A 25,967-nucleotide genomic window follows, 5' to 3' on the forward strand; every position below is an offset into this window, starting at 1 on the left:
ATCGGGGCCTTCGGCTGCCTCCACGCGCGGGGAGGGGAAGTGAGATGTTGTCGTTAAAGGGTTCGCCCCCAACATGGCGGCGGCCGTGAGCGGGACCGAAGGAGAGGCGGCGGCGATGGCGGCGAAATCGCCGGCGGATGGCCGGGCGGGAGAAAGCGGGATGCAGCCAGGGACGGCGACCGTGGCAGCCGGGGATGGTGGAGGAACTGGCGGCGGCGGCGGCGGCGAGAGCGAGGACGAGGAGGAGGAGAACGTCTACGAGGTGGAGAAGATCTTGGATATGAAAACGGAAGATGTAAGTCCGGTGAGGGGCGGGTTTGGCAAAGGCAGAGCGGAGTTGATGGCTGCAGGCTAGAGAAACGGCCAAGAAAGCAAACAAAACGAATCGCAGAACAAGTCAACCAGAATTCTCACCTGAGACACAAATGACCAGGCTCCAATTATTGTACTTGGGACACATGCAAAGACCCATAAGAGGGAGAGGCGAGGAGAGAGGGACAAGAATTTATTTATTTATTTATTTATTTATTTATTAAAAAGAATTTATTTTAATCCTTATTTAAGAATAAGATTTTTTTCTTATTCCTGTTATTGTTTATTCTTATTCCTGTTATCTCGTATATGAGTGATAAAGTAACTAAAGGGGCATGCATAAGTGCACCAACGTGCCTACCGTCCCTGTCCTAATATTTCTTTTTATTCGTATCCATTTCATGCATCCAAAGTCATGTTTATACATACATTGATACACTCATTCATACATTCATACATACATACATACATACATATATGTTGTCTAATACATGCTTGACAAAATAAATAAAATAAAATAGGGGGCATGCAATAAGCATACCAGTGTGCCCAAAGTTCCTGTCCTACTACCCCCATTTATTTGTACCCATTTCCTGTGTTCTTTTTCATGTTTGTTCTTATTCCTGTTATCTTGTACATGAGTGACAAACAATAAAGAAAGAAAGAAGGCCCCCAGGCCAAGGGAGAGAAGGAGAGGGAAATGCCATGAGGAAAGAGAAGGTCGTTTCCTGCCTTGGTTCCCCCTCCCCCCTTCTTTCTGTAGGTAATAAAATAGTGAAGGAAACATGGGGTTGTCTTGCAGCTGAGAGGAAGATTTGGCCTTCTGAATCTAAATTCGGGAGACGGTTTTCTCCCCCCCCCAAAAAAGGGAGGAAAGTTGCCCCCAAAAAAGGATAGTTTAAAACTTTCAAAGAACAGTTGCAAGAATTGAGTATGGCCAGTCTAGAGAAAAGAAGGACTTAGGGGGGACATGATAGCAGTATTCCAGTATTTGAGGGGCTGCCACAAAGTAGAGGGGGTCCACTTATTTTCTAAAGCACCAGAAGGCAGGACAAGAAATAATGGTCGGAAACTAATCAAGGAGTGAAGCAACCTGGAACTAAGGAGAAACTTTCTAACAGTGAGAACAATTAACCAGTGGAACAGCTTGTTGTGGGTGCTTCATCACTAGACGTTTTTAAGAAGAGACTGGACAGTCACTTTGAAATGGTATAGGTTCTCCTGCTTGAGCAGAGGGTTGGGCTAGAAAATCTCCAAGGTCCCTTCCTGCTTTATTCTGATTGATTGATTGTATTCGCCATAGAAACCAAGGAACAGGACCAGTTCAATTAGTCTGTTTTCAGAGAGAATTGTCTAGCTTGAACTGAAACGGACAAGTGGTTTGTCTAATCCCCTCAACATTAGCCACTCTTGCCCATTGTCTCAGACTAAAGGCTTTGCAGAAGTTGGGCTGAGGCCTGAACTGAAGAGCTTTTCAGCTGAGTTGTATTATTGTGAAGGTTTAGGAACTTGACAGTTATTTTTGCCAAACTACAGTACAGAGAGTCTTCAATTTAACGACTACAAGTGAGCCCAAAATGATGTTGCTAAGTGAGAAAATACCTCAGGGGTTGCCACAAAGAAGAGGGAGTCAAACTATTCTCCAGAGTACCTGGTGGTAGAACAAGAAGCAATGGGTGGAAACTAATCAAGGAGAGAAGCAACTTAGAACTGAGGAGAAATTTCCTGAGAGTTAGAACAATTAATCAGTGGAACAGCTTGCCTCCAGAAGCTGTGAAAGCCCCAACATTGGAAGTCTTTAAGAAGATGTTGGATAGCCATTTGTCTGAAACGGCATAGGGCTTCCTGCCTAGGCAGGGGGTTGGACTAGAAGACCTCCAAGGTCCCTTCCAACTCTGCTATTGTATTGTATTGTATTGTAAATTTGTTAAGGGACTTTTACCCCATTTTACAATGTTTCTTGCCACATTTGTTAAGTGGATCACTGTACTTCTTAAATAAGGAACCTGGTTGTTAAGTGAACCTTGTTTCCCCATTGACTTTGCTTGTCAGAAGATCGCAAAAGGAGATCACGTGACTCCGGGACACAGCAGCCAAATTTTGACACTGAGCAGTCTATCATAAATGTGAGTCAATTGTCAAGCATCCAAATTTTGATCAGCGATGCTGCCATGGTCACAAGTGTGAAAAATGGTAATAAGTCGCTTTTTTCAGGGCTGTTTTATTGAATGGTCACTAAATGAACTGAGGTAAGTTGAGGACTACTTGTGTAATAGAGGAAGTCCTTGCCTGCCAACTGTATGTTCAGTGACTATAGTTACAACTGCACTAAATAATTGGGTTTAGAACTGGTCTTCAAACTTGTAGCATCTACATGGTGATGCGATTATAATTGATCTGCTTCAGAAGTGGCATGCACTTTCAAAGCTTGTAACATCCCATGGTCACATGATTATCATTTTCAAGTTTCCCTGCCTCTTTTCACAGTCAATAGAGAAGCCAGCAGGACATCACAAGTCAGGGTCATGTAATGTCTTTCTTAATGACCTATTGTAATTTGCTTAACAACCATAGTAGAGCTGACATAAGCCCAGTGTGCCCATGTGGTGTTTTACTTTATGGCTGTATTGCCTAGCTCAGAGTAAGTGAGGACTCCTATATAGCAATTTTTTTTGAGGAATTAAATGGGTGTACAACTTTTCCACTCTCTAGACTACTGTGATAATAACAAAATACTGTTTTTTCTGATATGAAACTAATGAGTTGAAAATAGAACATTTCCTCACATAATTCTTGTTACTGATATTGAAAAATAATTTCAGCTATATGGTTGTGACAGTGGGCAGCATGTTTAAAATTTGAAGAAATTGCTCTAGTATTTCCAGAAGTTCTGATTGTTCTGAGCATGATCAAACTTTGAAACAGTTCTTTTTCTGATTCAAATCAGAAATTGTCAAAACATAGTCACAACTTTACTTCAATAATTTGCCATAATAATGGAACAAATACATTTAACTTCAGCCACTCTGAATTCAAAATTTTCACCAAAACTGTACCAATCTATAGTATGGAATATTTTTCTTTTGTTAACTAGTTTGTTTGCTAGTCACTTTTTAGCCATTCCCTCTTCATTGGATTAATTAATTAAAATATTTATATGCATCCACCTTAAATACAATTTGGGCAAGTTTCAACAATAAAATTCAGAACTGGTATAAAAATCATAAAATCAAATAAAAACCCTTTTCTTGCTCATTATCTTGGGATGCCCCACAACCAACTCCTTACTTTATCCTATCATTGGAGTAAAAAGCTAGAACCTGATGGCCATCAAAAGGCTAAAGATGGGGGGAATGATGGATCATTGAGGGAAGGATGTTTCATAAGGTAGGGGCAGCCATGGAAAAAGGCAGACTTCCAAGATCCAACTAAATGATAAGATTTCAGGGAAGGAACCTGAATAAATCCATGTGTTCATTGCGACCTTCTAATTTTTTTTTTTTTTATTCTGCTCAATGGGATGTCATGGTTATTATGCACATATATAATTATTTTCTTTCTGTCAGGGAGAAGTGAAATACAAAGTACGGTGGAAAGGCTATCCGCCGGATGATGATACATGGGAACCTGAGGAACATTTGAAAGACTGCAAAGAAGTTCTTCTTGAGTTTCGAAAGAAAATGCTGGAAAATAAATCTAAGCCTGTTAAAAAAGAGATACAGGTATGTTTGGTTTCAGACCATTAACTCCATTTGTTTCAACCCTTTTTTTATAATCACGGCTTCCACTCTTTGCAAAGTGTCATTACTACCATCCCGCTCATCCTTGAAGCTCTTCTTTCCCTATTGTTTTTTTTCCCCCTGAAGTATAACCCATATTGGCTGGATAATCCTCATTTACCAATCACTTCTTCAGTAACAGTTCACAGTCATGATGGCGTTGAAAGAATGGTATTTAGAATCAGTTGTTGAGGTTGTATCCGTCCCAGGGAATGACCCAGGTAGTTGTCAGTTGGCTGGCATTTAGATGGTTGCAGCATCTCATAGTCATGCGATCACTGCAAACTTCCCTGCTGTCTTCCACAAGCAAAGTCAGTGGAGAAGAAAGGTTGAAAGTTGCTCTGACAAGTCACTCCCCCCAAAGAAGAGAAAAGCATATGGGCAAGTGTGGCCACGGCCCAGCCTGGCTCCATTCAAGCCACACAATATTTCCCCCTTTTGTATCTGCGCCTTGTGCCCATGGCCTCACTGCACTTGCACTCTGCACCTCCTAGCCTTGCTGCAGTACTACTACGACTACTACTGGGCCATTATGCTGTGCATCCCCTGGCCTTGCTGCATTCCCTCCACATTGCAGCACACACACACACACACCCTCCACTTGGTTGAACTTCCTTGCCTGCTTGTGAGCTGCCTAAGGAAAAACGTGTCATAACCAAGACTTGTGACTTCCTGCCAGCTTCCTCATTGATTTTGCTTGTTGGTAACTGGCAGGAAATCACAAGTTCCAGCCATATGAGGCCTTGTATAACAACCTACGATTCTCGCTTAATGATGGAAATTGGGACTGTCAGGATTTGGCATCACTAAATGTTGTGCTTATATGTATTTTATTGCATTGCTTAGCAACAAGACTGTATTATTTCTTTGTGTCATATAATATATGTGGTTATATGCATAATTTTGTGTTTTTATTTGTCCTGTTTATGTAATGTATGTAAGGAGGTGGTGACCCTTTCAGAGCTGTATGCAACAAAATTTCATTTTAATGTATGCCAATTAGTGTATATTCAAAGTGACAATAAAGATATTCTAAGTCTAACAGAAATTAGAACCCTAACCCTAACAGAAATTCTGCATCTAATTACCATTGTTAAGCAACGACTTACATGACAACTCTGATCTTAAAGCATTTTTAAAATATTTTTAGGCGTTACCAGTTTATGATCTCCCTTGATGTTTACGAAAAAGGCTGTCTTAAATGATGAATTTGAATTTGTATCCTGTATGATATTGGTTGTAAAAATATTTCCATTGAAACCAAAATTTTACAAAATTAAATTGGTAAAATGATTTTTATTAATAGAAAAATTAATCAGGCTATCTTAAATTCTAGACAGTAATCTGTTAAATTATATTGGTCTCATTGGGATTCAGACAACATTTCAGACATTATTTCCTTGGACGTGTGAAAAGGAGAATTCATTTGGTCATCTTGATTTATTTTGTCCTTTATTTAATGTACAGATTTTCTTCAGTGTACTGAGGTAAACTCCAATCATTATAAAGAGGATTGGATAATGCCCATAATTATTTATTCATTTAAAACAACACACTAAAAGGCAAATTAATTGACATCAAAGAGAAAACATTAACCTAATTCAAGGAACTACTAAAGGGGGGGGGGACATTAGCAGGGTTTGAATTGTGTTGTACATGAACAGAGAGCAAATCTCATATTCACTAGCAAAGATTATATCATCTAATCAGCTAGTAAATCTCTATAAGCAAACAATTTTAACTCAGAGCTTCAAGGACTCCATAATTGAAATCTTATCAGCTTACTAGATATTCTAGCAATGTTATATCAATTTTATACTTTGGCTGCTTTGGTTTTCAGATCTAGTTTAAAATGCTGATATTGAGTTTAAACTGACTTTATTGTTTGGAATCAAGCTGCTTAAGGGGCAGCCTATAACCCTACTCACACACTGAAAGGGCAATGGAAACCCTGGTTGCTTAGATGGTGATGCTAGATAAAATAACAGGCAGAGCTTTTTGCTGGTTCCGCCTATGTTCAGAATTGTATCCCTGCTATTTTCCTTTAGAAAGGTATAATGCAGGGGTGTCAAACTCAAGGCTCATGGACTACATCTGGCCTGCGGGGCTGCCCTGAAACCAGCGAGGGAGTGGCCCGCAGTGCCTCTGCCAGCGAAAACGGAGCTTGGGAGGGCCACGTGCCACCCTCCTGACATCTGTTTTCTCTGGCAGAGCACTTGGTCCACCACAGGCACTCCAGATATGAGTGACATCGAGCTGGCCACACAACCCCTTCCCACAAGATCAAACAACCCTAATGTGGCCTTCAATGAAATCGTATAATGCATTCCAAACTGCTTCTAACAAAAAAAAAAAAAAAATAACACTGTGCTTATTTTTAATATGCTGCAATTATTGAAATGATTTAATTGCTCTTTCTTATTATACTTTTGGTTTTTAATATTAGTAATTTTAAATGTGATATTTATGTTGTGCAAAAATATTAGTGTTTCGGTCCAAAAACTCTTAATATCAACAGGTGGATGCAGTTTGGACTTTTTACTTGAGTTAATTGAATGATAACTTCCCTTAGCCATGTGGCAACTCGCATAAAATAAAAGAAGCCTTCAATAATGTATATGTGATTGGTCAAAGGAAAAAAGTTTTTAAATAAAATCTTGGAGAAAATAGACAGATAATTTGATCTCAGATCCCTTATTTTATCTTCCTCTATGTAAAGATCAAATTTGAAACCCTTTTTGAATACACTAATATTACTGTAAGATCCTATCCTGTCCTATCCTATCCTCTATCCTACCTGATTCTATCCTAGTCTATTCTATATTCAATGTTTTTAAGTGTCCCTTCTTTTTCTCCCTTTTGTAGAAACTGCCTTTAAATGATGATCTTTTTGAAGCAGATTCTGAAGCAGATAGTGATTGGCAAAGTGATACAAAAGAAGACCGATCGCCAAAGAAGAAAAAGAAAAAATCTAAAGACAAAGAAGATAAAAACCAAGATGAAATGCAAAAGAAAAAAAATAAACTGGCCAAAGTTAAAGAAAAACCATTTCTAGATTGTGAAAATTCTTCTGACAGCCTGGCTTCAGATTCAAAACCAAAGAAAAGGACTTCGGAGTCAAAAGACGAAATTAAAGATTCCAAAAAACAAAGGCGAGATGATATAAAAGATAACAGTAAAAGAAAAGAAAGCAAAGATGGAAAGAAAAAAATGAAAGAGGAGAGCAAAGAAAATAAGCATATGCAAAAGGGAAAGCACAGTGTTAATCATTTAGTCGGTGAATCTAGCATGCACGATGATTCTTTTTCTCAAGCTGCAGATTTTGAAAGTGAAGATTTAGACTCTGATAGCAGTGAGGAGAAACCCAAGACGCCTTCTGGCAAATACTGGTCAGAAGAGGTTTCAGTTCATCAGCCTGATAGTACTTCAAGCACAGACGACAGTTCTGAAATAAGAGTTAAAAAGAAGAAAAAGAAACGCAAAAAGTCTGTGGAGTTAGACGAAAACAGAAGAGTAGATAAACATTTAGAAAAGAAGAGCACCCAGAAAAAGCAGAAGACTCCAGAGATGACCAAAGCTGCTCCTGGGCTCGAAAATAAGAGGCCATTTATATCTGCTCCAGCACAGAAGCCTTTGAAATTGTCGGTTGATGAACGAGGGTGCAGGCCCAATGATACAGGAGGCGAGGGGAGCAATAACACCAAATGGAAAAGCAAAGAGGCCAAGCCAGTCCAATCATACGGTGGGAATGTGCTTCAAAAGGCAGCCGTTCCTGAAAGCAAAGAAAAGAATATACACTGGAGAAGTGATGAGGAGAAAATGAAAGAGAAGTCTTCTCAGCATTCTCTAGGGGAGAATCTTTTTGAAAAATTTATCATGGACATGGAATGCAGTAAAGGAGGGAGCATGGTTGGCAAGAAGAATCTCTCCAAAATTGAACTGAATGTTGAAGAAATCCCAAAGGAAAGAGGCATTTTACCTAAGGTAATCAGTATTGGATGACTCAGGCTTAGGATATATTTACCAAACCTTGGTTTGTTTTTTTTAAAAAAAATATCAAAATCTTCATTTCATCATGTGTACCAGCAACTTCGTTTTTTCTTTTCTAGGCATTTCCTTTCATCTTTCATCTCCCCCTGCTTTTAGTGTTGTTAAGAGTCAAAATAAATCATTTTCTGGCAGTTTGAATTGAAATAGCACCTAAATTTCCTATCCTATCTGTTCTGTGTATTCTGCCATATTTATACTATTTCCACTTCCCAGATTATGCAAGTAATCTCAAAAGCAATTTGATTAATGCAAGATAATCAGACTTGCTGTGTAAGACTTGGTTGAAATGATTCTGCTATTTTTACTCAAGTAAAGTCTTCTCTAAGGGCTAAATCTGCATTCACTTACTATTTATTCCTTTATGAGTAAAAGGGTTTAGTTACCAGCTTGTGTGATTTACCTGTGAGTTAGTTAACATTTTTTAAATGAAATCCACTGATTATATACTATTAGAATTCTCCTGTCTGTTTGTAACCATCAGTTGGGTGAAATTGTAAGGCATAGGGCAGCAGTTACTGAACCAAGGTAACTTAAATGGTCTATTTTAATAATATGCTGTGACCCATGACCCCCATGGATATGAAGTTTGGGGGAATTATATTACTTCAGCATTCCCACAGTCATGTGAACCTCATTTTCAACACTTGCTGACAAGCTGCTCAGAAGTTATTGGAGAAACTGGTAAGAACTTGAAAGTGGACCATGGTTGCTGAGCCTTCCTACCACCTTCCATTAGCAAAGGCTTTGTTTGTGGGGAGAAAATCAATGGGGAAGCTGGCAGGGAAGATTGCAAATTGTTGGGTAAGCCTACCTACCTGCGCAGCCTCCCTTAGTATTCACTCATGCCAGCCACTTGTGCACCCTTCTCTCCCTCCACCTCCCCCCCCCCATAGCAGCCATGTAGGGGGAGGGAGAGAGGGAGGAAAAAGGAAAGAAATGAGGAAGCCGACTTGGAAGTTGCTCCTGTTCCCACTCTTTCTTTGGGGGTTTTGCCCAGCTCTGGTCATTCTGTTCTGATAAGGAAATATCTCTGAAATGAAGACCCATTGGGTCACAGGTTATCTAGTTTGTTATAGAACTGAAAGTACTTTAGACAAAATCCAGTGTAATATGTATGTGTCCAAAGGTTTGGGAAATTGAATTTTCTGAGTGTACTTCATTCCATTCTATTCCAAAGACAGAAAGCTGCTTTTATAATGAAGGTATGTACTTAAATGCCGAAGAAAATACTGTTGCCTATGTCTAATGTCTCTTACACATCAAAATATTTTTTTAATATACTGGACTTCACATTCATTTTAGTGTGCTTTAAATTGCCCTTATGTCCATGCATTTATAGTTTTGCTCTGTAACTGATTAACCATTAGTTTCACTATGTTTTGCTCTTCTTTAGGCTATATGGAAATTAATGCCAATTCTTAATACTTTTGTAATAACTTGAACAGAAAAACAAGTTTATATATTTTGTGTTAGCTTTTGCTGCCATCTGCATCCAGAACACTCTTGTTTATGTTTATTTTTCATTTCTAGGAAAAGGAAACAAAAAAAAGTGAAATAAAAGAAAAACTCCAGAAGAAGTTAGACTCTGAAAAGGAAGAAAAAAACAGAAAAGAGCAAAGGCAGTTTAAAAGTAAGGCTGAAATAATAAATTATAAAAAAAAATTGGGGAATACCAGTGTAATCTTGTTTCAGTCTTTATGGTACAATGTGTACTATTGTTGAAAACCTGATGGTTTTTCCATCATAATTACATATTTAGCACTAATGTTTGATTCTCATGGGTTGAATTGAAATGCAGGTGAATGCAGAGGAGCAAGCAAGTGATCTTTGGTGTGGTATTACATCACAAATGCTTTACAATGGTTCAGAAGACCATGTCGAATGAAAAAGATTGTCTGAATGTTACTGATAGAAAAGAAGTAGGAATCATTGCGTGAATTTGACTTTTAAAGGCTGCCCACTAAAATATAGTATGATGCACACATTAAACTGATAAATTTGTTTCTACACCTTGTGAAAAGATAAATATCTGTTCAGATAGAGATGAGCTACATCTTAATTTAATTGCTGATAATGTATAAAGGCTATTTTGGGTGTAAATCCATGTAGATAAATCTGCTTTCACCTCTCCTGTTATAGATATTTAAATCTTGATTTATGCAGGATATTCTTGTCTAATATTCTAAACTGCTTAAACTTAGCAAAATTGTTGCATGGCATTTCAGTTCCAGTTCCTAGTAGGCTGAAAAATTGATTAAGATGTTAGCTTGATGAAAACAACTTTGCAAGTAGCGTATTTGAGATGTTAAAGTTTTATAATTAAATCTATCTATGCAATGATTTGAAGAACTAAATCATCTAGAAATGGTTTAAAATATTCTAAGGCACGGACTCATATGCTGGACCAAAGCATCAGTAGAACTCTTCAAATACTAGATCATATGAAAAACTTTTGCTTTGATTGCTGTCCTGAATGAATTACAGGAACATGCTTTTCAGATCTCCAGAAGCAAGGGTTTCATGCACAGAGGCATGTCACAGAAAGAAGCATTCTCTATCTGCCTCTTTCCTCTTCCCTAGTCCAGAGGTCGGCAATCCACAGCTCTGGAGTAGCATGTGGCTCTTTCATCCCTCTGCTGTGGCTCCACAATTGATAGGGATTTCAGTTAGGACAGGTAGAGGAAAAAGGATGCCACGCTAGGAGGAGACTCTATGTAACAAGTGTTCCTATTAAAAATCTGTAAAGTGATGTTTTGCTAGTTTTTCCCAGTTCTAATGAATCATTGAAGGTCTTTCAAAAACTTAAAATTCCCTTGCCCTCTGCAAGGCTTTTGTAGATGCATATTGTAAAGAAAGGTGATTCCAACTTTTACATAGAAATTGTATCATATTAACCTTAAAAGTAATCATTGAATCCCACTCTTGCTATATAGTCCACAAAATAATGATTTGCTTTGTTCTAGGTTTTAAAGAGATCAGGAGTGCATTTGATGTATTTAGCATCTCTTCAGAAGAAAAAAATGAGTATTTGGACAGTCGAAAAAAAGAGGAGCCAGCGCATGAGTCTAGATCCACAGATGAATTTAGATTAAAAGATAAGCAAGTCCATAGTAGGACCAGCAGAGATGAGACCGATACTTGGGCATACATTGCAGCAGAGGGTGACCACGATATAACTGAGGACAGTTCTGGTAAGTTAACTATGTGCCACTGAGGACAAAAGCTCATTTCAGGTGACTATACTGTGATCCACAAATAGGCAAGGGGTCCAGGATAATGGTCTTAAAGTGACCTTTGAAGAATCCTTATCTATTTAATTCTTGGAAGCTCAGTATCCACTCTCCATTGCATTAAGTATCATTTGTAAGTTAAATGTTGCCTGGAACGCTTCCCCAATCCTCTGACCACAGCCCAGTGCTGGGCCGCAGCCTGTTAGGAACCAGGCTGCAGAAGAGGTGGGTGAGTAGTGCATGTGTGTGTGAAGCTACATTTATGAAAGCAACTCGCACACACAAAACCATCCCCTCTCCCTGTCTCTGCCAATCCGCCAAGTTGGCGACTGCTGCCCTAGAGCTAGATGAAAGTCCCCTATAGACCTTTATGTATATTTTTAATACTATTGAGAAAAGGTTTCATTAATAGACAACAACAGCGTGTGGAATTTTTTAGAATTTCTAACTTGATTAAGGATCAATGCAGTTTTTTGAGATTATGGAGGAAGGCATAAAGTATCTCAATCCTGGATCAATAGTGCTAAAAAATGTTATGATCAATAGATATACACATCCAAGTATATCCAAAAATAAATACGTCCATTAGGAAATACAATATACATAGATTTATCACTAAATCTGACTCTAGCATGTTTGAGCTATATTTATTTCACAGAGGATTCAAATACTGCGAATTTTATAATTGAATTTACAGAGATAATAAGCAGAATGTGAGTTCAAACTATTTCATCTATAAAACACTTCCTTTCAAATTCAGAACAATGTTTTTGAGAATGAGACAAGTGGCTTACGAACTGTTTCAATTGTTTAGGATGTGTGTCAGATTCAATTTTTCAAAGGGTTTGAAATAGCTATTCTGCCCTCAAAATTCAAAGTGGTTCTTGTACACCAGTAGTGAGAAGGAAGGATGTCTGCAGAGATTATTGAGTTGATGGTGGGAAGATTTAACTTTTTTTCCTTTCTTCTACAAATCCAAACACGATAGATACAAGGCAACAGACCATGAGTTTAGGTATGGACATGCAATTAGAATGGCTGTCACTAGAGGACTTTCAGAAACATCTTGATGGAGAAGATGAAGAACGCTTGACAAATGATGTGATATCATCAGGTGAGTAACACGCAGAGACTGAACAGCTGCATATCTCCATTTCTTAAACATATTAATTCCTGTTGAATGCTTTTTTTCTAGTTCAGCTGCGAGATGCTGTTAAAAATGGGAACTATACTATGGTAAAGATGGCACTTAATTCAAACGAAGAATATAATCTTGATCAGGAGGTATGTTTCAATAGAGTATGTTATTTATTTTTTATAATCATACAATATGAATTTAATCTTCTGAAGTATACAATTTAAAGATACTGGATCATAGATAATGTGTTTCATAATGTTTAGATTATGATTTCTAGAACACAAATCTATTTGTATTTACACTACATAGAGTAGGTTTTACTTCAGTATGACTGCTTCATGATTTATTACTTTAACAAATTTGTATATCAGTTGTATTAATAAAAAATATTACTCATCTGAAAAATTACTCCAGTGTAACCAGCCAGCGTATTTTTATTTAAAAATACATTTTAGCATGGAAAATGGACATATCAAAATGTTAAATATTATCCAAGCAAAGTTTTTCCTGTTTACTCTTAACACAGCACAAAATATCTCTTCTGAATTCAGGAATATGGAAAATATAATTATTTTTCTACTTGTATAATGCTTGTGAATATGCTGTATGTAGTCAATTTACTTAACAGCAGAATACTGTAATTAGAAGTTTTCTTCAGATTCAGCACCATTAATTTTCTGTTACCTTTGTAGTAACCATGTTTTACATCTGTTCTTCATTAATCCAAGTTACTTCTTTAGGAAAGTATTTTTATTGATAACCGACTATTATAAATCACTGTTGCAGGATTCGAGTGGAATGACTCTGGTGATGCTGGCTGCTGCAGGAGGTCACGATGACATTCTTCGACTTCTTATCCGGAAAGGAGCTAAAGTTAATTGCAGACAAAAGAACGGCACTACTGCATTGATTCATGCAGCTGAAAAGGTCTGATTCCTGCTGCCTTTTTATGTTTATTCTTTCCTCTAAAATTATGCTAGTTGAACTTGGCTTTTAGGGAAGATCTCACCCGTGGGGCTGCCCTGGAAGTAGCGAAGGACTGGCCCGCAGTGCCTCTACTGGCACAGGGTTGCAGGAATCTGTCGCAGACGGAAACAGAGCTTGGGAACCAGTTTTCACTGGCAGAGCGATTGGGCTACCACAGGCACCCCTGACATTGAGCTGGCCATTCCCACTCCAGCTCCCCCCAAGTTAAACACAACCCTGATGCAACTCTCAATGAAATTGAGTTTGACACTACCGTTGATCTCTTTTTCTACTGCTTTTCCATAGTAAGCCAAACTCATAGGTGCTCTCAAGAATATTATCTTGCTTCAAGACATAATACTATTTAAATAGTCATGCAAATATGTAGCATGTTTCTTATATGTAGTGATTGGGCTAGCAACAATTCATACAGGATTTAATTATAGTTGTAAGTAAGACATTCTTGAAATGAGTGGCAAAAATCTGCTTTGAAGGAACAGAGAGTAATTTGTATGTGTAGTGTATACTGATCTGGTTATCTTTTATGTGTTGTTGTTTGGTGGCATATTCCGTGATAGTTTCACTATTATGTCACATACTTTCTGCAATATTTACCTTTTTAACAGAATTAACAGAATTGGAAGGGACCTTGGAGGTCTTTTAGTCTAACCCCCTGCTCAAGCAGCATTCCTTATCCCATTTCAGACAAGTGATTGTCCAATCTCTTCTTAAAAACCTCCAGCGATGGAGCACCCACAACTTTTGAAGGCAAACCATTTCATTAATTAATTGGTCTAATTTTTCTTAAATTTGACCACTTTATCAAGAAAGTAGTACCATGCTAAGATAAAGGTAAAGGTTCCCCTCGCAATATGTGCTAGCCATTCCCGATTCTAGAGGGCAGTGCTTATCTCCGTTTCAAAGCTGAAAAGCCAGCACTGTCCAAAGACGTCTCTCTGATCATGTGGCTGGCATGACTAAACGCCAAAGGTGCACAGAGCACTGTTATCTTCCCACCAAAGGTGGTTCCTATTTTTCTACTTGCATTTTTACATGCTTTCGAAGTGCTAGGTTGGCAGAAGCTGGGACAAGTAACAGGAGCTCACGCCGTTACACAGCAGTAGGGATTTGAACTGCCAAACTGCTGAGCTTTCTGATCGACAAGCTCAGCATCAGGGAGAAGAGAACTAGGACAGTGCACAAGTGACAGGCTGGCAGGCATACATGTGCATGCAGACTGACATGCGCAAGTGCGCATCAGTCCGCAAGTTGAGCTGCGCACACATTGGCCAGCGACTTGCGTGGCCCAGTTCCAAATAGGCCATGGCTTGGAAGTGGGACCCTGATCTAGATAGCATTGCTGCAAAGAAAGGGGTGCTCCTTTTACAAATAGGAAAGGAATTGCTGCTTACTTTGAGTTCCACTTTGAAAGAAAATGCAAATATAAATATAATAAATATAAACCATTATTCATTATTCGTCATTATTTTTTGTCCTCTTATCGTCAAAATATTCATATGTGAATCATTTTGTTTTTGTAGAACAATCTAACAACTGCAGCCCTTCTCTTGGAAGCTGGTGCACATGTGAATGTGCAGCAAAAGAATGGTGAAACTGCACTAATGAAGGTATTTGTTGTTAACTTGAGTAAACTTGAAAAACAATGGTAAATCTGGATATATTTTCATCTAGACAAGTTATTTTCTTTTAAAATTCTAATACATTAGTCACAAATTTAATTCAGACACAAATTGAATAAATGCTAATTCATAAGTACAAGAAATGTTCACATTTGAGAATAAAACAAATATGATAATGAACTGTAATGTTATGAAAACATTATGCGTTGAAGATTATGGACTTGCTTGTTGCACTGCATTAATGTTTGTTAACTTAAACTCAGACTTGAGGGAATTGATCCTGTGTGATCTAACTTATGGACAGATGAACGTGGGAGAAGATGGTCCCTTAGTAAACCTGGTCTGGAAATGTGTAGGGCCTTTAAAGGAGACAACCAGTGTATTGTAGCACACCCAGAATCCAACAGGCAACCAGTCCAAGTCCAAGTATATCAGGATGTATCCATTTCTGCCTGGGCCACTGCATTTTGTGTTACTGTAGTGGCTGATTTATTTCCAGGCCTAGCACTACAGAGCCCAGTAAATCTATGAAATCCAGTGCTACTAGCATCCACCCCAAAATATGCATGTGCTTTAATTGCCTTTTCATAATATCTCTTGGTAAACTCTCACATGTAGGCTTGTAAGAGAGGAAATTACGATATCGTCCGTCTTATGATTGAAAATGGAGCGGATTGCAATATTTCATCAAAGCATCAGAGCAATGCTCTTCACTTTGCGAAACAGTGTAATAATTTATCAGTATCCGAACTCATCAGGAGTCACCTGGATATGTAAGTCCTTGCATTGAAGGTGCTTTGATTTTCTTAGTGAATTGGGAAAAGTTGATGTCAAGATTTTTTTTTAGTGGAAGATTGTATTTTTTAAAATTATTTTAATATAATTCTTAGTTAGATGAATCCTTTCATGCTTATTTTCCTGACTATTAGCTTTATTAATAGCTTCTGCCTGTGAGGGAGTTTTAGGCCCCTTCAAGTTTGAAGGATTTTCAACATTGTTTTATGCAAGCCAAAATTGGATTACATTTCAAATGCGAAAATCCTAAAGTTATTTTTTTTAATTTATACTTGCTTCAGTACTTTTTTCTTGAGAATGAATAAATATGTACCTGTCTTCTTATAAATAAGTAATAATAAATATGTAACAAATTATTTTAATTACATTTTTAATAATTATTATTGGGTGGTTTTATCCAAGCTTTGCACTTTTATATGAAGATTTTTTTTCTCATAAAGCCTCTTGTTTAATTTTTAAAATCTCGATTTAATTAGTACATTTATGGTGTTTAACATATTTACATATTGCAATGAGTATTACAAAATTAAAATTATGTCAACCAAACCTTCCAGAATGCAATAAAAATATCACATTAACAATAGCTAAAAAGAAGACTAACTCTATCCATGCTTTCTCTGTGGAATTCAGCTTTGATAGTTTAATTAGTGGATTAGTGGAAACTAATCAAGGAGAGAAGCAACTTAGAACTGAGGAGAAATTTCCTGACAGTTAGAACAATTAATCAGTGGAACAACTTGCCTCCAGAAGTTGTGAATGGCCCAACATTGGAAGTCTTTAAGAAGATGTTGGATAGCCATTTGTCTGGAATGGTATAGGGCAGTGATGGTGAACCTATGGCATGCGTGCCACATGGAGCCATTTCTCAGGGCATGCAGGGTGCTGCCCTGTCAGCTGGCCAGTGTGCATGCGTGCGCTGGCCAGCTGAGTTCACCCTTTTTTAAAGCCATTTTTAGCCCTCCCCAGGCTCCAGAGGCTTTATAGGAGCCTGAGGAGGGCGAAAAGAGGCTCCCCTGCCCCACCCTGAAGGCCCTCCGGAGGCTTCATGAGCTTCTGTGAAGCCTCCAGTGCGCAGAAAACTGGCCCTATGGGCAAACCGGAAGTTCAGGAATGCTCGGAGCATCGTTTTGACTGCTCCGGAGGCTTCAGGGAAGCCTCCTGAAGGTCCCTGAAGCCTTCGGAGCTCTCAAAACGACCCTCTGACCAAACTGGAAGTCACTTCTGGTTTGCTCGGAGGGTCGTTTTGACTGCTCTGGAGGCTTCAGGGAAGCCTCCTGAAGTCCCTGAAGCCTCCGGAGGGCATCCGGGGAGTGGGGGGCAGGGGAGGCTGTTTTCGCCCTCCCCGGGCTCCTATAAAGCCTCTGGAGCCTGGGGAGGGCAAAAAAAGCATGCAAAAAATGGGGGGAGCACCTGTAGTGTGTGCATGCACACTGGGGGGGGGGGGGGGGTTCGCATTGCATTATGGGTGCGGCACGCCCCCCACATGACCCCCCTGCGCTCCCCCCACTTATGGCACGCAAGCCAAAAAAGATTCGCCATCGCTGGACTAGGGTTTCCTGCCTGGGTGGGAGGTTGGACTAAAAGACCTCCAAGGTCCCTTCCAACTCTGTTATTGTATTGTATTGTATTGTATTGTAAATCCAGAGTCTCAGTGGGCAGGGTAAATAGCACTCTGCTTAATGATCACATGATTAAAATATATTCAGTTTCTGGAAAATAAAGAGGAAGAATGGCCTTTTACATTAATAAAAAGCCTAAGAGAAATATGGTAGGAGAGAACTTTTGCTTCTCTGCTATATAGAGGGGAGGCTACTGTGCAGAAAAGATTCTTTAAAAATGCATTAGTGGGTCTGTTTGAGTCGGGGACTTTTATTGAAGTTATTTTTCTAGCCATCTTTATTGCTTATTGCTTTTGTTAATTTATGCATAATATTATTTTTATAAGCAGTAAATGAAAGAAAAAGATTTAGCTTATTAAAAGTTTCAATTTCATCTCTTTGAGAACAAAGGCTTTAGAATTTGGGGAAATAAATACAATTCAGTTCTAAATACTGAATCCAGAAGTAGATTGGATTTACAGTAGTGGCTCTAGCAGTCTGAACAGTGGGAGGGAGAGAGGGCTCCTGCACACATTTTTTCTGCCATTCTTTGTTCTTTCTTTTTATTGATATTTGGGATCCTCTGTGAATAGAAGGAGGTCATCAACTGGGAAAATATTACTCGTTGAGAGTAAACTATGGCTTTTTCTAGTACAACAATTACAAGTTCTAATTTTGCTTGATTTTAGGCTAACCCGAGTGGCAGAAGAGGCCATCAGGGATTACTTTGAAGCCCGTCTTAGTTTGATGGAACCAATATTTGATATTGCGTGTCATCTGCTTTGTGAGGGACCAGATTACTCTTCAGAATTCACCTATATGGCCCCACAGAATGTGCCTGAAGGTTGTATTGGGAGACAAGTTTGATCAAATAGTGAAATGAAAATCCAGATATTTAAGTGTGATATCCACCTTATGGCTCTCAGCCAATTGGGATATTCAAATAAAACATGTGAAACTAAAATAATACGTTAATGATAATAGGTGGCATTTTAAAAAAAAGTATTGACAGGTTATATTGCTTAGAATTTTTTTTTTTGAGAGACAATATAGTATATTTAATAGTGGTGTTAAGTTAATTTGAATCTCAAGTTAATCTGAACGAACCTCGGCGCAGTGGTTAAGAATACAGTACTGAAGGCCACTTCTGCTGATTACTGGCTGCCTGCCATTTGGTCGTTCAAATCCCACCAGGCTCAAGGTTGACTCAGAGGACCCAGATTGTTGGGGGGCAATATGCTACCTCTGTAAAACTGCTTAGAGAAGGCTGTAAAGCAGTATAAAGCGGTATATAAGTGCTATTTCTAAGTGCTAATCTTCCAAGTGAATAGAAACTGTGTTATGAGAGAAAAAACAGGTAAGATTTTTTTCAGAATTATAATCCTAAAAATTGGATTTTCCAAAGATAAAATATGTGATTTTATTTAACAATACTTTACATTAGAATTGTATCCTAATGAGTTCTTTATTTAATGATCCTACATACAAAATGTAAAAAGAAATTGGTCTTTTAAGAGTCCCAAATCAATTCATGTTTTTGTAAGCATTTACTATCTTTCTGAATCAGACTTGGGCATTTGTTATGAAAGAAGGGCTTAAGAACTTTGAAATACAATCTGTATAGCTACTTTTTAATATTCAAGGTATAATTTAAGCTGCCATCTATTTGTGTATTAAAAACTAGTTTATAATTGGTTAATCACTTTTTCATAGAGAGATGGCAGTTTATTATTCTTGTATGCTCTCGAAATGAGTGTTCATTGTTTTTCCACAGGATCTGGGATACTTTTATTCATTTTCCACGCAAACTTTTTGGGGAATGATGTCATTGCTCGACTTTGTGGACCATGCAGTGTGCAAGCTGTGGTTTTGAATGACAAATTCCAGCTCCCTGTGTTTTTGGTAATTTTTTTCATCGCTTTGGTTACTTATATCATCTTTAGAGATGTATGGGGTTTTTTTTATTTCTAAGAGTTAACAATTCATCCTTTTAACAGTGAAATCAAGACGCATTTTAAACTTTATCTTGTATTATGGGCAATACCTTCAGGTTTTTGAAAATTTGGAAAATCTATTTGAATTCATATTTTGCACACAAATATTCTCGGTTTCAATCCTTTATATCTCCTGTTTCCTGTGAAAGATTTGCCTGTCTACTGTTTGCATATATAGATCTATAAATAGTTTAAACATGGTTTATTTCATGGTTATATCTACCCTGTTTCCCTGAAAATAAGACCTCCCTGGATAATAAGCCCAATCGGGCTTTTGAGCACATGCGCTGAAATAAGCCCTCCCCAAAAACATTGCAACACAACAGCAGCCATGAAGTGATCACGCTTGCTGCCTCCTACACCTCAAAAATAATAAAACCTCCCCAAAAATAAGGCCAAGCACTTATTTTGGGGGTCAAAAGAAAATAACACCCTGTCTTATTTTTGGGAAACGGGGTATATTTATTGGCCCACTAAAGGCAACAGTTTACATTTTTTGCTGTGAACCCTTATCATTCCAAGAAGAATATATCACTCCTGCTATTATATAATACATTTTTCTTTGCTTAGGACCTAAAACAATTTCAGAATGGGATATGGAGGATCATCAAAGTTAAATAATTGTGCTTATTGGTCAAAATATTAATTGTATCTACATTTTTGGTAATCATTATTGATCAGTGCCCTAAGCGTACTCAGTAGCTCTTTTTTGTCCCCACCCAGCAAATACCAAACAAGCATATTTGTGCACATATGCCCATCACATAGATTCAATCTTTTTTTATACAGCAATTATTTATTGTGCCTGTTTATTTTGCACATGACAGGCAGTAGTCTTTTATTTAACTTTGTTACATAAGCCCTAGATTTCACCTTAAGGCTACAAGCTGTAGCTCTTTGCTTTCCAGCATCAGGGTTTGTCATTGCTTCCCTTCTCATTCTCATTTAGTTTAATAATCAGCTAGTAACGATTTTCGACATACAATATATGAAAGTTTGCATGTTCTTTAACTGGCGAGACTGGATTTACTACCCTTATTTTTTTTCCTGAGTAGCTTAAATCTTAACTATTTTTCTGCAAGAAAGGGATGGAATTTGGTATGCAATACCAAGTAAATTTTCCTTCCTATTAAAAAAACCTCTCTGGTCTACCTTTAATAGATCTTGCAGAGAAACTAGTATGATAGTAGATGGCAGTTTTATTTAGCAATGTACAGTTAAATATGCTATATACTTGTGTGTGGGATAGACAGAATACATTTAGAGCAGGGATGGGCAAACTGTAGCCCTTGGGCAAATTTTGCATTGCCTTTGACCTAGTTTCAGAATCTCTGTGCAAGAGAGTTCTGTCTGTCCCACCCTGCAGTTGGGAGACAGAGAGGAAGAGGAAGGTGTCTGCAGGAGGAGGATGGTCAGAGAGCATATGGGTGTTCCCTTGCCATTCCCTTTTGGCTCTGGCCCTGCCTACTGCTTGCTTCAGTCCTACCTACAATATGGCTTGCAACCGGAGGGGGGGTGGGAGAGATTGCCCACTCCTGCTTTAGAAACTTTGCAAGTGATCTTTTGATGGAGATAAGCCAGAAACAGTCAGACAGTACTTGAAGGTACTTGCTGGTACCTGTTATTTGGCTCCGAGTAGAGAATAGAGAGGTACCCTTTGCCTTCATCTCATCCTTTCCCCTCCCTCCCAGCCCAACAGAGCCCGCCAACCTGGCAAGACAGAGCAGCTTACCCAGCGGATCTTACAGGTGAGTGGCTAGGCTAATAACTGTTAGGGCATTCATGCCAATCCTTGTCCAGCCATATGCTCTCCCTGCCTTATTTTACTGGGTGTTACACATCCATTTCCTCTTACTAGTTCTGACCTAGGCTTCCTGAAAAAGCATAAATCACAATCTTGGTCTCAAAAACCCTCTTTTATTTATATGGCTGTCAATTATGCTCATTAACAGTCCCCAAGGCTTCACAAACAGTCTGTGAAGGTTCCCGACATGTCTGCTCGAGTTGCCACAGTCCTTCAGGGGAATGTTGATAAACAGTCACCTTCTCTCCCTTGGAACGCTGCCAGAGACCTAATTGCCAAATGCAGAGCAAGGCCAAACTTAGCAGAGTCAAACAGAACTTTTCAAAGCTTAAACCGACCAGATGAACTAATTGCTTCCTGCAAAAGCTCATATCCTGTTCACTCCTCTTTTGTCTTATGGGAGGAGCCAATCATCTCCAAGCCTTACTCCCAAGTCAACCCTGTTTTCTTAATTGTTCTTGCCTTCTGGCAGCTCTGCACACGCACACATTGGGAACAGGCTCCCACTGTTCTTCTGCCTCACTGATATCAGATTCCAGAGGCAGCAAATAAGTACCAGATGGCCTTGGTCCCCTCTCTGCCTCTGGCGCAGAGCCTTCGTCCAAGCCTTCCCCAGACTCCAGGACCGGCTCATGTTCCTCCCCAACCTCACTGTCTGAATCTGCTGCCAGCTCTGCTGGCCGCTGGCGAGCCACAACACTAGTCTGTGCCAATGCCAAACCTCATGCCTACTTTTGGGCACTTTTAACCCTTTTCCAGTGATTAAAAATACTAAGGCAAGGATTACTGGATTATGTCTAAAGTTCATATAGATTAGTGCTTTAATAAACTACTTGTTTAAGATTTCTTTTCCTGTTCTTTTTTATTTTATTTTATATCTGCCTTCTAGAAGCTGAATGTTTTTTTAATTGTGCTGTAGCTTTTATGGTTGGCATTCGGTCTTTTCCCTTGCAAATCGGTAACAGGCTTAATTGGTGAACGTGAGCTAACATACATTAAATTATATTGGGGGGGGCTTTTATATTTTGCCTGGCTTGTGAGAGATATTACACCTGTGAACTGGATTCATTCCTTTTTTCCTCTTTATTTTAGGATAGTCACTTTATTTATTCCTTCAGTCCTATTCAAGGCCTTAACAAGCTCTTCATACGTTTAGCAGAAGCCCCAACAGCAAAGGTGAGAACTGCAAATGAAGGGCATTATTGGAATGAATACATAAAAGTTCCCCAAGGCAATTTTGAGCCTACTAAAATGTTAGGAAATGCCTAGTGTAATCCATATTCTGACCATTTATAAACCACTAGTAAAGATATCCCAGGGCTTTTCTAAAATATCTTTTCATATGAAAATGTGTAGAAACATGCCTCTAAAATATATTGAATGTATGAAATGTTCTATTTTATGAGATACTGTTATACTGTATGAATTTATTTAGAAGCTAGTATGCCGTCTCTTCTGTATTTCCTACATGGAGATGGAAAGATTTTGTCAGTGACTTTTTGTTCCTTACAGGTTAAGCTGCTGATAGCTGCCTATAGAGTGCAATTACAGTGACTTAATGAATGATGCAATTTATTGGACTCTCTTCCTCATTTGAGTCTCGAGAAGTATGGAATTCCTGGTGCATTCAGTGTTGTTTAATCTCACTTTATTTTGTTTGAATGCTATTTACATGTGAAATTTCCCATTAAGTAGCAAATACACTGCTTTAAAACATTGTGTGATTTATTTTGTAGACATATATAGCTGTATTTGTGTCAATGACTGTAATTCAACTTGTAAGACTCAGCGTAACATTTCCACAATGTGGAATGATAGTTTTTAAGAGCAAGTATCTTGGTTGTGTATAAATGCTCACATTTTGCCCTGATTTTGATGTTTATATTTAAGTTTATATAAAAAAAAAACAACCAGCTATAAATTTCTATTGCTGTTATAAAAAAAGAACTTAATAAAGAACTTCTGTGACTAATTTATCTGAGCAGAAGTTTTAATATAAGAGAAATTTAGGGTGGATCATTTAGAACGTATGAACAAAATTTGTACCAAGAGTAATGTAATGATGGGTAGTGTTTTGTTCTTTTGGTTTAATAGGCACAGGAGAAAATAGTTTTTCAGATACATTTGGGCTATTTTTTTTAAGGCAGATTATATTTATAGATTTATGCTGAACTCCGGCCATGCAATGCTCCCCAAATTGCCCTGATCTAATCTATACTGGTTGTGAAATAAAAAATGTAAGATGTACATAAATCCTATTTGGGTGTAAAAAAATAAAGTTTTGTTGGTCAAACTTCAGCTTTCATCTTCTGCTATTTATTTTTAGTGTCACTGCATTAAAATAGCTAATAGAAAGAGTAATGGTAAATTAAATACAAGTATATTTAATCTTAAACTGCTAAATGGCAATGCAAACATTAAGGTTGGCATTGAACACATCAACACTCTAAGCACTATGAATACATAGGTAATGAAACATCTGTAAGCAAAACAACCAAGCTCAGCACCAAGGACTCTATTCTATAGAGATCCTTGCACTAGCACAAACCTATTCCTTTAAGGCTGACACTTTGCTGGATACAGCAATTTTGGGAGCTAGGGACACAAGGCAGTAACTTGTGACTAAAATGGAAACAGTAATTACATTTTTCCAAGGCTACTCCTATAATGGAATTTGTAAAATATGAACTGTAATATAGAAATCACTATTTTAATGCTAACACAGAAAATAAAAAATGAAAATGAAGGAGCAAGCATAAACTAATTTTGGAATCGTTTAATGACTGAACATTTACTTAGTTATCACAAATACTCAATTCTAGCACTACAGGTTTCCTCTTCAGTTTCACAGGAGCAATATATTTGACCAAATAGTGTGGGGCTCTCTTTAAGTTTCAAGACGGATTCTTCAAGCAAAAGCTGGATGAAGTTTTGAAGCTGTACTCCAACCTTTAAAAACAAATAATCCAAATAAAATATATGTCAACTCGTGAAGTTTTCCTGACCTGACAATATAACTATATATAACTTCTAATGTGATTATATCTTCAGTACATTATGTTCTGGTGAATGTATACTTCGATTTAGAAGTTGTAGTGGTTTGAGAAATGCTTTGTGTGCAGTGCCTAGACCAGGGGTGTCAACAACTGGCCCACGGGCCGGATGAGTCACACACAGGCCACACCCACTCTAGCTCCACGAAGGGGAAAAACATCATGAAGCATCACGACAGCAACATGATGCTGAGTTTGACACCCGTAGCCTAGACATTTGTTTAGCCCCACGTTACAACTTTCAGAAATGTAAAGTGATTAGATATAAACATGAAGCTATAATTGGAACATGTACTTTAGGGCTAGTCTCTTTCCTGTGGTTAAAGATAATATACCAAAATCTGATATTATCTCCCATCTCGGAGGCCTGAATCAATTTTTCTCAGCTTTCTGCATATTTTTTAAATTTTTCAGTAGTTTTATACTCCCCCCTTTTTTTTTTGCTCCCGAAGATTTCAGGAATTGCAGACAGTCTTTACCTCTTAGGTAATTTAAAATATTCAATTATGGAGTACTGCCCTGTTTCTAAGACCCAGGATTTCAAGTTAAAAGATTATCAAGATACACACTAGAAGAGGCAGGGGAAGACTGTTGTATAAATAACTTACAGTCAATTGGGGGGGGGGGGGGAGAATATGCAGGGACTAAAAGCAGTATATATAACAACAATAAAATTGCTGTTCTCGTGTCTGGCATTTCATCAGACCAGGTTTTCTTCCACTATTCATTCCTTCCTCAACCTGGTTTGGCTACATTTCCCACCATCCCTATTCAGCATGGCTGTTTACAGTTTAAAAACACTGGAATTTAGAGTAGCAAATTTTTTCTTAAATGCCATACTTCTCCCTTTAAACATTGTTATAGAAAATCACTCTTAATGAAAAAAAATGTCTGGCATTTGTATGCCATAGAACTCTTATTCCTAATTGAATAGATAATTACTTCGAAATTTCAAAATGGTGTCTTTGTTTTATTCCTGGTCGCTTTAATGATTGCTGTTAAGATGATTCCTCCTTTTTGTCAATACAACCCCAAGATCATAGTTGCTTCTTAATTCTGCATGATGCAACTGTCCTGAAAAACATTCAAAATGTCATTATTATATTTCAACCATAATAACCTTCCTAAAGCTGATAAGATTTGGCCTCGTGAGTGTTTGACTGGCTTGGGGACGGGGGGGGGGGGGGAGAGAAGAGAATAATTCCATTCCTTTTTATTTGGCTTAGTCCTGATGGTGCTATTGAAAGATTACTCTGTACTGTTAAAACTTAGACATGGACACCAACATTAATATTACATTAAGACTTTCATCTTCTCCCTCATGTTGTTCAACATTTACATGAAACTGATGAGGAGTTAATCTCAAACTTTCCAGGGAACATCATCAGTATGCAGAGATTCCTAAATCTACTGCACGGGGTTATCTAACATGAAAAAAGTGACAACATTCCTAGAGTGATGATTGGTTGAGATGAGGAAGAAGTTAAAATAAAATCTAGGCCAAATGGGAGTGGTGTTATTAAATTTGAAACTATATTAAGATGAAGTTTAGGTTGCATTGAAAAGAGGCTTCACTGCTCCGAAGAAATATACCGATAGCCTAAGTAT

At 38.1% G+C, this 25,967-nt stretch overlaps 2 protein-coding genes across 5 annotated transcripts in view; one reads left to right on the forward strand and one right to left on the reverse strand.

Moving 5' to 3' along the window:
- Positions 1-23,604, forward strand: MPHOSPH8 (M-phase phosphoprotein 8). Of its 2 annotated transcripts, XM_032219448.1 has the most exons (15): positions 1-295; positions 3,879-4,034; positions 6,957-8,075; positions 9,672-9,771; positions 11,105-11,332; positions 12,360-12,485; positions 12,567-12,655; positions 13,296-13,436; positions 15,017-15,103; positions 15,734-15,888; positions 18,198-18,352; positions 19,283-19,410; positions 21,194-21,250; positions 22,399-22,482; positions 22,819-23,604. In XM_032219448.1, exons 1-15 carry the CDS (start codon positions 74-76, stop codon positions 22,858-22,860), a joined length of 2,889 nt encoding a protein of 962 aa, XP_032075339.1. In that variant the 5' UTR covers positions 1-73; the 3' UTR covers positions 22,861-23,604. The 2 variants fall into 2 exon arrangements, with proteins under 2 accessions (XP_032075339.1, XP_032075340.1); XM_032219449.1 differs by lacking the exon at positions 21,194-21,250.
- A 463-nt stretch (positions 23,605-24,067) lies between these two features.
- Positions 24,068-25,967, reverse strand: part of PSPC1 (paraspeckle component 1) — a 52,509-nt gene continuing 50,609 nt past the window's right edge. For 2 of the 3 annotated variants that reach the window (XR_004255602.1, XR_004255604.1), the window contains 2 exons: positions 25,302-25,433; positions 24,068-24,255 (listed from right to left, as the gene is read on the reverse strand). The gene's annotated coding sequence lies outside the window, so the exon portion shown is untranslated. The remainder of the gene's footprint in view (positions 24,256-25,301; positions 25,434-25,967) is intronic. The other variant, XR_004255603.1, reaches the window with a different exon arrangement.

Source organism: Thamnophis elegans, chromosome 6 (assembly GCF_009769535.1).
Source record: "Thamnophis elegans isolate rThaEle1 chromosome 6, rThaEle1.pri, whole genome shotgun sequence".
NCBI classification, from domain to species: domain Eukaryota; kingdom Metazoa; phylum Chordata; class Lepidosauria; order Squamata; family Colubridae; genus Thamnophis; species Thamnophis elegans.

Bases quoted from the DNA above. Each gene is read 5' to 3' on its own strand.
- MPHOSPH8 (XM_032219448.1), top strand. From the start codon at position 74: ATGGCGGCGGCCGTGAGCGGGACCGAAGGAGAGGCGGCGGCGATGGCG. The intron at 9,772-11,104 runs GTAAGGCTGAAA...GCTTTGTTCTAG, and splicing joins AGAGCAAAGGCAGTTTAAAA to GTTTTAAAGAGATCAGGAGT. The intron at 19,411-21,193 runs GTAATTTTTTTC...CCTCCCTCCCAG, and splicing joins TCCAGCTCCCTGTGTTTTTG to CCCAACAGAGCCCGCCAACC.